General features: G+C 41.7%; 1 protein-coding gene across 1 annotated transcript; it reads right to left on the bottom strand.

The window, feature by feature from the left end:
- Window positions 1-8,351: 8,351 nt before the first annotated feature.
- LOC124266261 lies at window positions 8,352-11,351 on the bottom strand. Its single transcript, XM_046701074.1, has 5 exons — window positions 11,174-11,351; window positions 10,199-10,393; window positions 9,554-9,870; window positions 8,977-9,043; window positions 8,352-8,503 (listed from the first exon to the last, which is right to left on the bottom strand). The coding sequence occupies exons 1-5, from the start codon at window positions 11,292-11,294 to the stop codon at window positions 8,352-8,354; spliced, it is 852 nt and encodes a 283-aa protein (XP_046557030.1). The 5' UTR covers window positions 11,295-11,351.
- Between the last annotated feature and the right edge of the window lie 1,042 nt (window positions 11,352-12,393).

Genomic DNA, 12,393 nt, shown 5'->3' on the forward strand with positions numbered 1-12,393 from the left:
GGAATTAGATCCATGACCAAACTTCTGACATTTAAAGCATCTGAATAGGTTAGGTATGTACATTTCAACAGGCATGTTGCAATACCTTTCTTTAACTGATTTTGGTGCCGTTGGAGATGAAAAGGAAAATAAGTATGTGTTTGTTTTGAACGTTTCAGTGCCGTGACGCCTGGTAAATCATTTCACAAATGTAACCCCTTGATCATGCATTTCTGAAACTATACTGAGTCAAAAGAAACTTCACATTCTTTCTTCAGGGCACTATAAAAGAACAAGAGATGGTAAGATGGTTAAATTGTTATTATTTCATTGCTGAGATCTGTGTGATGTACTCGATACACTGACAGTGCCATAAACAGTTCCATTAGGCTACACCGCCGTTCCAAATTATGGGTATACAGAATGTCAAGTCACAAGAATAAAATGCGAAATTTCTCAGTTCAATATCATGTATGGCCGCCCCGCGCATTCACCACTGCAAAAACACCGTCTCTCCTCATCGACTGCCTGATGCTTGTGAACCTGTGGTTGGGGATTCTGCGCCATTGCTCTTGCAAGGCAGTGCCAAGTTCCTGCAAATTCTGAGGTTGGTTCCTAAGACCACGAAGCCTTCTCCCAAGTGCCTCCCAAACGTGCTCTATTGGATTAAGGTCAGGGGACCTCGATGGCCAGTCCATGACGTTGATTCCAGCGTTTTGAAGGAAATTTCGTGTCAACATCGCGGTATGCGGCCGAGCATTATCATGCTGGAACTGTAGACGTGGGCCATGAGCCGCCATGAAAGGAAGGAGTTCAGGGGTGAGCACCTGGTCGCGGTAAGCAGCAGCTGTGAGGTTTCCACAGATGACCAGAAGTCGGGAACGGTTGTTCCCACAGAAAGCACCCCACACCATTCATCTTCCGCCCCCGAATCTGTCGACTTCCTGTACACAAAATTGGGCATACCGTTCACGACGTCGTCTCCAGACTCTATGACTGCCGTCCGCGAATCTGAGGGTAAACCTGGATTCATCGCTAAAGACGACTCGATTCCAGTCTCTCTGGGTCCATCGGAGGTGACGTTGGGCCCACGGCAGACGTTGATGTTGATGAAACGGCGTCAATATTGGCCTAACGATATGGACGTCGAGAATGGAGATTGGCAGCCCGCAACCGATTTCTGAATGGTCTGTGAGGACAGTCGACCTCTAAACATCTCAGCCCTGGTTCGTGTAGCCGGCAGAAATCTGTCATGTAGGACGATTTGACGGTCTTCTGCTCGTGACGTCACATGGACGACCCGACCTTGGGCGATCAGAAGTGGTGCCAGTTTGTTGTAGACGACCTCGCAAGTCAGACACAGTCAATGACTGATCTTCCCGCTTGCAACATGCCAACAGCACGTTCACGTTGCACTTTTTGACAATAGTGGCATTTCAAGTACCGTTAGAAATGTGGTTTAAAAGTGTTTTTCAATTCTTGAGGCCAATGCAAACACGTGCATATGAAGAAAGCTTCGATGCGAAGATCACGTGATCTACTGCACGTGCAAAACCTAATTTGGCACTCAACATCATTTGCACGACGAATGGATGGGTTTGAGTGGGTTTTGCTAACGTTTTCTAGAGTCGAAAGATAGGAATCAAGTGAGGAGTATGTGCCTGTTGCAGGTGTAAATATGTATGTGAATCATCATTAGAAATACATAAATCATTATTGGTAATAAAATCCTCTAGGATCTTGCCCTTAGAGTTTGTGTGTAGACCACCCCAGAGCGGATTGTGGCCATTCAGATCACCCATGATAACACATGGTTTAGGTAATTGATCATGTAATGACTGAAGATCAAACTGCCTCCCTCACCAAGATAGAAGAACCTCCAGTGATATGAGGTTGTACTGAAGTAATTTAATTGTGTCTGTCTGCTTTAAATATGTTTCCTGCAGACAGAAAGCTGATGGTTTGTAGTCTTGGACCAGTAATTGTAAATCATTAAAATTTGTTTTAAATCCTCTACAAATCAACTGAATCAAAGGTTGAGAACTATTCATCTCTTTGGCGGATTGACTTGAGACCTGGCTGGCCCATTTCTTTTAGGCGATAAACTTGTTGTCCTGCGATGGATGCTTTCCGAAACGTCCATCCTTTCCAGTGATCCAAACTTGTTGTGAAGTTTTATAGGATCATTTGATCCTTTAGATTTCCTTTCAGTCTGTTTGTTGCGAGACAATGAGTAGATTTTTTGCCTTGCTAAACCATTCCTTTCTTTCCTAGATTGTGATTTTGTTGAGGAGTCATTTTGAGATCTGGATCTTTGTGGTGGTGTCACAAAAGTTGTTTGTGATAGAAATCTGTTCAGCTGGGAAGGGATCCGCAGTCTGAGTAAAATAATCAGATGGACAGTGGGGTTCAGGATTAATAGAATTTATCCATGTCAAATCTGTTTGACACTGAACTGTTGCTGAGGAAACTGTCGGAGCATACGTTTCAGTCTGGTCTGTAGTAGATATCAGTTTCTTTGATTCAGTGTAAGAAATATTCTTTGAACATTTTCTTATACTTATTTCCATTTCTTTTCATACTGGGCAGGCTTTACTCGATGACGAGTGTGCTTCAGAACAATTCTGGCACTTTTAACATCACTGTTACAATCTTCTGTTACATGGGAAGTTTGGCTACAGTGTGCACACGTGATTTTGTTTTTGCAGGAATTAGATCCATGACCAAACTTCTGACATTTAAAGCATCTGAATAGGTTAGGTATGTACATTTCAACAGGCATGTTGCAATACCTTTCTTTAACTGATTTTGGTGCCGTTGGAGATGAAAAGGAAAAATAAGTATGTGTTTGTTTTGAACGTTTCAGTGCCGTGACGCCTGGTAAATCATTTCACAAATGTAACCCCTTGATCATGCATTTCTGAAACTATACTGAGTCAAAAAGAAACTTCACATTCTTTCTTCAGGGCACTATAAAAGAACAAGAGATGGTAAGATGGTTAAATTGTTATTATTTCATTGCTGAGATCTGTGTGATGTACTCGATACACTGACAGTGCCATAAACAGTTCCATTAGGCTACACCGCCGTTCCAAATTATGGGTATACAGAATGTCAAGTCACAAGAATAAAAATGCGAAATTTCTCAGTTCAATATCATGTATGGCCGCCCCCGCATTCATTCACCACTGCAAAACACCGTCTCCTCATCGACTGCCTGATGCTTGTGAACCTGTGGTTGGGGATTCTGCGCCATTGCTCTTGCAAGGCAGCGCCAAGTTCCTGCAAATTCTGAGGTTGGTTCCTAAGACCACGAAGCCTTCTCCCAAGTGCCTCCTCCCAAACGTGCTCTATTGGATTAAGGTCAGGGGACCTCGATGGCCAGTCCATGACGTTGATTCCAGCGTTTTGAAGGAAATTTCGTGTCAACATCGCGGTATGCGGCCGAGCATTATCATGCTGGAACTGTAGACGTGGGCCATGAGCCGCCATGAAAGGAAGGAGTTCAGGGTGAGCACCTGGTCGCGTGTAAGCAGCAGCTGTGAGGTTTCCACAGATGACCAGAAGTCGGGAACGGTTGTTCCCACAGAAAGCACCCCACACCATTCATCTTCCGCCCCCGAATCTGTCGACTTCCTGTACACAAAATTGGGCATACCGTTCACGACGTCGTCTCCAGACTCTATGACTGCCGTCCGCGAATCTGAGGGTAAACCTGGATTCATCGCTAAAGACGACTCGATTCCAGTCTCTCTGGGTCCCTCGGAGGTGACGTTGGGCCCACGGCAGACGTTGATGTTGATGAAACGGCGTCAATATTATTAATGATATGGACGTCGAGAATGGAGATTGGCAGCCCGCAACCGATTTCGAATGGTCTGTGAGGACAGTCGACCTCTAAACATCTCAGCCCTGGTTCGTGTAGCCGGCAGAAATCTGTCATGTAGGTGACGTAGGACGATTTGACGGTCTTCTGCTCGTGACGTCACACGTGGACGACCCGACCTTGGGCGATCAGAAGTGGTGCCAGTTTGTTGTAGACGACCTCGCAAGTCAGACACAGTCAATGACTGATCTTCCCGCTTGCAACATGCCAACAGCACGTTCACGTTGCACTTTTGACAATAGTGGCATTTCAAGTACCGTTAGAATTGTGGTTTAAAAGTGTTTTTTCAATTCTTGAGGCCAATGCAAACACGTGGATATGAAGAAAACTTCGATGCGAAGATCACGTGATCGACTGCACGTGCAAAACCTGATTTGGCACTAACATCATTTGCACGACGAATGGATGGGTTTGAGTGGGTTTTGCTAACGTTTTTCTAGAGTCGAAAGATAGGGATCCCATCAGAGAAAAATTATTCATTATTTTTCAAATTACATTTTGTGAAGTTTCTTTTTTGACTCAGTATATATCAAGCTCTGACATGTCATCAAAGAGTCGATCACGATCTCTTATGATGCCTTTTCTGGTTCAAGGATCTGTGAGGAAATACTGACACAGAAATTCCTCTACTGACATTAGGTTTGTGGCTTGCTGTCGCCTGGCACATTCAATTAGTATAGAACCAGTCCTCAAACGTTTGATAGTTTTAACATCACCTGCAATTCCATAAATACCCTTTGCAACCGCAAAAGGGTTCAATTTGATTGGTGTCTTATCAGGTGTTTCCATCACCAGGAATCGTGGCCAATACTCCACTGGGTTTGTTCAGAATCAACTTCTAGAGTACGTTTTGATTTTTTGATGGGGGTTTGAGAAGCCATGGTTGTGTGATTAAGGTTCATCATCCCTACTCCCCACCCGCCACCGAGTGCAAATAAAGGCAGTATCCCTAATGCCTGTGGATGTCCAACAGACAGATACCAGGGATATAGGGATGATATACAGCAGTAGTAAGTCCTACCAGTTTGGCCCATGAGCCATCATCTTCTGGCACCAGCATCTAGGCAAATTTTCTCAAATTTGAAAATCCATGTAATAGATTATACACAAAATAAAACATTTCAATAATGTGTCCAAATAGAACCAAGCCAAAATGATAGAACACCGAAAAATTAGTGCTCAGGACTCGGCATGACCAGCCGATTGGTTGAACCGGGCCCATTCAACCACCCGTCTAGGGTAGTAAGGGGGCGAAGTGGTGTGTTGGGCAAAGGAACACTTTACCTGGAACCAGTGCCCTCAACCATCAGACTCCCGCCCTCCACCGACACAGGGGCGCAACCCACGGCAAACGGGTTGATGGACCAAATAAACCCCGGGTCCACAACTGGGGGTCGAAGAGCTCTTGGCGTTACCCAGCACCCACCACAAGGAGGTGACTCTTCACGAGTGCCACTACTACACCACTGAGGCAGAATAGACATACTGCAGGAAAAGGCATACGTACTGCAGGAATAGGCACACTAGGCATACTATAGGAATAGGCATATTGCATGAATAGGCACACTACAAGAATAGGCATAGTGCAGAAATAGGCACACATACTGCAGGAATACGCACATTACAGGAATAGGTACTGAATGAATAGGCATACAGTAGGAATAGGGAAAACTATAGGAATAGGCATACTGCAGGAATGAAGGCATGCTGCAGTAGAAGGCATAATGGAGTAATGGACATACTATGGAAAAGACAATATGCAGTAATATTTATAGCATCTGATTTATTTGTGACATGTTTTAGAAAACGTTTCCAAGTCAGTATTTAGGAGTAAAGGTGTATATACAAATGATGAATTTGGTTCTGGACCTTATGAGACCAGACAAAACCTTTGACTAACAGTAGTTCTATGTTTTTCATTAAGCCTCAGATTGTTATGGTTTTCTCCACAATTAAACTTAACTCAAAAGTTAATGTGTAGCTCATCCAGTGGCTGATCTTGAAAACCCTGACACGTTTATAAAATATTTATATCTTGCTGTCATACTGAGAGAATGTGTTGTATGTTTTAATTTGATCCGATACAAGGATATATTTTGGTGTAAATTATGTTTATATTTACTTTTATTACAGAGGAATCTATTTTAAACTGACTTACATGGTATATTCATGCACCCTTAAACAGAAACATCAAAATCATATTCATGTGAGTTTACATGATATATTTTTTTATTTATTTTCATAAAGATTCAAGAAAAGGTTTCATTAAAATGTTTATTCGTCACAACGTCATAGCCTTAGGAAAGAACATGGCGAGTGTTACCTGGTATTGTGTGTTGTGTATGCGTGTATGGTGTGTGTTAATGTGTGTGGATATATTGTTACTTTCTCTGGTGTCATGTGCATACCTATAACCTTTGGTAACTTCGAGAGCCAAGATGAGGGTCCGACAGTCAAGACCCTGCGTCTGCTGAACCCAGTCACGGCTCAGGGGCTACCAGGTTTGTTGAATTTTATCACACTGAATATTTTTCATTGCTTCAAAAGATAACATGTCAACTTACTGTCAGAATACATGGCGTCACACAACGTAGTAACATTTCCTGGTAACATGTCAACTTACTGCCCAAATACATGCCATCAAAAAATATAGTAACATTTCCTGGTAACATGTCAACTTACTGTCAGGAATACATGGCGTCACACAATGTAGTAACATTTTCTGGTAACATGTCAACTTACTGTCAGAATACATGGCGTCACACAATGTAGTAACATTTCCTGGTAACATGTCAACTTGTTGTCAGAATATATGGCGTCACACTATATAGAAACATTTCTTGGTAACATGGCAACTTGCTGTCGGAATACATGGCATCACACAATGTAGTAACATTTACTGGTAACATAAAAATAGAAGTGATGAAAATATAGCTATATTCTCAAAAGCGTGAAAACCTTTTCCAAATATCAGAAAATCCAAGCAAAAATAATCGTTTGCACATGCACAACCAAAAAGTTACAAAAACATTTTCCGAATCCCAAAGAAAGTCCATTGACTACATGTGTGTCATAAGTATCCATTTATAAATAAGTATCAGCGCGTGATGGTGCCACATTGTCTTGAAAACTCACGTGAGAGTATGCTGCCCGACTGACAGCACCCAATCTGATCAAACACGAGGATATATGACACAAGAAGGGCCCTCCACAAGTCAACAATTACTTATCCGCCCAAACCGACTTCATGGGTTGTCACATGCAAAAGAGCGGTGCAGTTGATATAACTGGATCACTGAAAATCTTTTAACACATACACTTGATCAGTTCCGGGCTGCTAGCTTGAATGATGCCCAACTGTCCAACTTTGCACCATTGACTTGGTTCTGGAAACGTTAAGGTGGGTGTTTCTCGTCAAACTGTGGGACTATATCCGGAGATCTACCGTTATGATAGTTTAGTGTACCAAACACCAAAACCACAGGATAGCGATTACACATGGCACGAAAAGTCCTGAAATAAAACTTTTAGTCATCCAAGGGCGTCCGTTAAGCCTGCTCTCTAACTTGTATTGAGAGAGTTCTGTTTCTTCAGTTCTTTTCTTTCGAACTTTGGAAATCTCCTTCACAATGCTTCGATGTTTATTTGCAAAAGCTAACTCACGAGCTGTTTTGTTGTCTTCATCGACCTTCTGAGTGTCTACCTTCTCCCTGAGAAAGAGTTTTACTATTTTTAGATGTCCTTCCTCGGCAGCAATGTGAAGAGGAGTTCTTCCTTTCCAATCAGACAAGTTCGCATCAGCCTTGTTTTTCAGAAGGGATTGTACAGCTTCAATGTGGCCGCCCTGAGTTGCTAAGTGCAGCGCGGTTTCAGATTTCTCGGTCATCAGGTTAACCTCGCTCTTGTATTGCAAAAGTCTTCCTAATACATATTCATAACCCCCACATGGCTGCGTAGTGAATCGGTGCCATGCCATGAATATCTTTAAGATCCACAGACACACCTCGGACAAAACGCTTTCCGTCTTCTCTAGAAGTTGCTGAATTTCTTTCTGTGCTGAGAAGGGGATCCATAACAGAGTATCGTCCATTTGTAGCTGCAATATGGAGAGGCGTCATCCTGTCCATGTTTCCTTTCTGGATGTCTAAACCTTCTTTTAAGAGAAGTGTGATCACCTCTGTCTGGCCCGTTATTGCTGCCAGATGCAAGGCCGTGTTTCCAAAGGCATCACAGTGTTTAATGCATCTATGATCTGATATCAGTAACAATTCTAGAATAGACACAGACCCAACAAGTGCTGCTATCAGAAAGCTTGTCCGACCATGCTTATCTTTGAGGGAGTGTATTGGCTCGAGCTTTTATCAAAGTTTCTGCCACCTGTTCATGCTTACAATACAAAGCCATTGCCAACGCGGTCTCCCCCTTTCTTATTCAGAACATCAACATCAATTTGATCCTGATTCAAGAGAGAGATAACAGTTCCAGGTTATCCGAGGCTGGCTGCGTAGTGAAGGGCTGTGTTGCCCCGTTTACTGGTGGAGTTGACCTCCACATATTTCAACAAAACCTCACATCCTTCTGCATGGTTCCACTTAGCACAGGTTCTAAATAATTCTCCACTACGTTGTATCTCTTTTGCTGCAGCATGGGGCATTATTCTCAATCTTCTCGATAAGCAGTTTCCATGAGTCTTACATTACCATATCTGCTACACATTCGAAGGCATTGCATTGTGGAAATACCTCCTGAAGCTACTTCCAACAATTTCAGTTCTAAGGAGGGTATGTTGCAAATAGGAATGAAGGACAGTATTTGTTTCTTTGAGTGTGCATCTCTCATTTTAAAATTCTGTCTTTGAAGCAGTGTTTGAATTGCGTCGCACACGACTGGGTGTCAGTGACATGTGGGACATGACAAACTGAAGGTGACCTTTCAACAGTTCTTCACACAGACGTTGTGCAAGAACCGTTGCTGACTTTTGGTGGACGATAATGGCATAATCAAACTCTGCAACTTCATTTTGGCGCCAAGCGCATATGCTCTAAATACTTGAGACTGCAATGAACTATAAATGTAGTTTCATCATGTTGAGCCAAAACCTTCGCAACTACCTCTGAAGTCCATGAATGTGGAGAACACGAATCCATGAGCTGACGTCTTAAGGATGTAGCTGTCCATCTGTGTAAGTGCCTCAGAGGCTGCTTACTTCTCAAAGGAGATGCCCCGGCCGCTGTGCACAGTCTTCTTAGTTCCACATTTGAGAGTTCAGCTGGATGTGGGATGCAGTTCTGATGGATACAGATTTGTAAAGTAGACAGAATCCCTTCATTGACCATCAAGTTGTTGAGGATCTGTCGAAACCTACTTTCCCTGTCCATTGCCTTAGTGTTAAAAACTTCATGTCTTAGTGTTATCATCGTACACAACTTGTGTAGCAGGGGTGATGTTGTCTTTGAACAATCAGTGACATAATCATTTGATGTTTTATCAGCTGTCCTGTCAGTATCCTGTGTTATGTTCTCTTCTGCTTTATAAATCTTTTCAAAGTCAATTCTTTGACGTTCAGAAAAAATGTATTTTTGAAAGGAGTGATATATTTGAGTGCTGTTTGAAACACATTTTCCTGAACAGGAATATTGTATATACCACTTGACATCTTGAAGCCGACGCTACTTGTTCCTGACTTACGTCTAGCAGGACAGGATGCCATTTTCGGTAGTGGTCAAACTGAAAGTTGGGATTGCCAAAAATGTTGTTGAAAAAGAATGATATATCTGTCACTCTTTTGGATCCGAAAATAATCCTGTGGTGTTTCCACAACATAAACTTTCCATTTCTTTTGTGCATTTCAGACAAAACCTGGAAAGCAAGAGTAGTTTTGCCATCACCAGGCTGACCAATGATCGTTGTACAAGAATGTTCCTTAAGGCATTTTGTCACATGAGGTAGCAACGGTGAAGATGCTGTTCCTGAAATCCGTTCCTTGATGGTTTGCTCAGCGCAGTCTGAAATTGGAATATGCAGTCATAAATATTCATCATAGTGGTATTTTAACTAAATATTTTATGCAAGATTGAAGGATTGGCATTTGAACACAAGAGCTGAAAAAACGTCGTTTTAGAAATTCATGTTAGATCAGATAAGCAATGAATACATGATATTTGTCTGGATAACAACTTCTCTTTTTGTTCTTCATAGGATGTTTCAGAGATAATTATTTCTCCTTCATCAAGTGAATACTGAGTCAAAAGTGCACAGAGTCAATATATATAACATTGCCACAAACATAATGTAAGGCAGCATTGGACAAAGCGTATTCGGAAATAGTCCTACCACGTAGACTGTCATCTCTGGACTTATCTTGCAGCTGTATTTCACCTGCTTCCCTTGCATCATCACTTGATTGTATTGCCTCCATGTCGTCATCGTCAGATTCCGTCACCTCCGACCAGTACCCATCCTCATTTCTAGAACGGCTCATGTCATCAGCACTTTCATAAGTAGATGTTTCTCCAGAAAAACTGAGTTCTGAAAGTAAGTGAATACTTGAAAGTACAAATGCAGCATGGCCTGAAGATCAAAACATGAATGGCATCAGCTGCATCATTCAATTTCGGCTGTATCATAATCTTGCGATAATACCAGGTGGGGGAAAAGGTAGGTTGCAACATCACACAGAGCGACAAAAAGCAAACAGGAAGGAAAGGCTGAACCATTACTTTGTCATACAGTTTTTCCATGTCAAGAATAAGAATCCTGATGTATAGATCCAAATGCTTTTGAAATGGACAAGGCTGTTTCACTGGGTCGTTTATATTTAGCTAATGTATATATGAGTGGAAGGGAACTGGGTATTTGTCCATTATGGAATGATATCTTCCATATACCAGGCCCAGATTTCTCGAAACAAACTTAGTTTTTACTCAAATTTCAAACTAGGTTTGACACTTTGAAACAACTAAATTATCACTTTCTCAGTGAACTTTATTTTTAAATTCTTTATTTTTATGAACCCATATGGTATTTATTCCACTGGTCCCAAATACTTTCGGGGAGAATATGTAAAATCATTCTTCTACATTTAGTTTCAGCAATACGGTCACTATTTGCAACATGGATTTGGTTGTACATTTTCCTGACCCAGCATTAGATCTCTATTGGTCAGATTGTTTTGTAGCATGAGATTGCCCATGAATCACTAAAAAGCCTTTCCTTACACTGTTTTGAGAGCCTTTAGAGAGTATTTGTAGATGTATGATTTTTTATAATTTACAGGGGAGTCAAAATAATGAATTGGTTTATTCTTACCACTGTTGTCGTCTCTTAATTCACCTGCACCCTCAAGGGAATGCGGTCGTTTTCGTGTGTGGCGTTTTCTCGAGCTGTCAGAATACCAAAGCAAAATTTGATATATCACTGTGATATACATTTTAAACTCTCTGATTTCATTCTTCCTGTTGTAAGAATATCTAATGTAGATTAGTTTACAACCAGTTAGTAATTCCATTACATAGTTACCCTCAGAATTGTGGAAAAAGCCAAATGACAGTTTGTCCACTTTTTCATAGTCCGGTTGAAGTTTCTTGATGTCATTCATTTTCATATTGGCTGCGACGATGTATTTGTATGTTAGGATAGTTATCTCTAGAAACGTCTTCCAGTTCGTCAGAAGCAAGTATATGAGACACAATATCATTGCATGTTGTTCTCTGGAAAAATAAAGATATGTTATTTAGTCCAATTCCTCATTTATCATTGTAAAATACATCACCTTCCTTCTTACAGGTACCCATTGGGCAGTGCAGAAAACACACATTAGCATTGGCCCGGTAAGGTATGGAACAGCTATGGTGGTTGTATATATTCTGAATTATGAGTCCAACCACTCACTGCAGCTTTTTCTTGAGGTCCTCCTGACAAGAAGGATGGTTGGTCCCTCTTCTCTAGCCTCCTTTGCAATCTTCGATCATAAGTATCTCTGAACATCCATCTGCTTCTGTAATTGTGGCCTTGTCAATCACTACCATGTCCTTATCAATGCTTTTCCACCAACATGCAGAACTGTTGTTTGACAATAAGCGCAGTTCCGGTTTCATGCTGTCCTTCTGTGAGATCAGTAACTGCTACTGCAGCAAGAAAGGCACGCATTATGTTCATTACATTTCACATTGTTCATGCTAAGTGCATGCAAGCTGCATAAAAGCAGAGGTTTTGTCTCTCACTGACCTCAAGGCATCGGCGAATAGGTTGTCTGATTCTAAATCACCAGGGTCCAGGAGACCATAGACTGCACTGAAATGTTCATCTGTATACTTCCGGATTTGATTTATTGCTCTCCGGGCAAGACGGAGAACATGTTTCACCAGGTTCGTCTCTTTCTCACACACAAAGCAGAAAATCATTGATGGACGATCTGGAAGAACATAGAATACTTCCGATATCACTCCATCTTGAATATAAACCTTTGGAAGATTCAACACCACTGCTAGTGATCTTGTCACAAAAGGACAATCCTCCTACAAAATGTT

The sequence above is a fragment of the Haliotis rubra genome, unplaced genomic scaffold, assembly GCF_003918875.1.
Source record: "Haliotis rubra isolate DU_JTF1 unplaced genomic scaffold, ASM391887v1 Scf1241, whole genome shotgun sequence".
NCBI lineage: Eukaryota > Metazoa > Mollusca > Gastropoda > Lepetellida > Haliotidae > Haliotis > Haliotis rubra.

What these genes read in the sequence shown, in the direction of transcription:
- LOC124266261 (XM_046701074.1), bottom strand. Translation starts at nt 11,294, where the DNA reads ATGTATATCACAGTGATATATCAAATTTTGCTTTGGTATTCTGACAGC. An exon ending in ATTAAGAGACGACAACAGTG is followed by an intron (nt 10,394 to 11,173) that starts GTAAGAATAAAC and finishes ACTTACTTTCAG; the next exon opens with AACTCAGTTTTTCTGGAGAA. An exon ending in CACATTCATGGACTTCAGAG is followed by an intron (nt 8,504 to 8,976) that starts GTAGTTGCGAAG and finishes CCCATGCTGCAG; the next exon opens with CAAAAGAGATACAACGTAGT.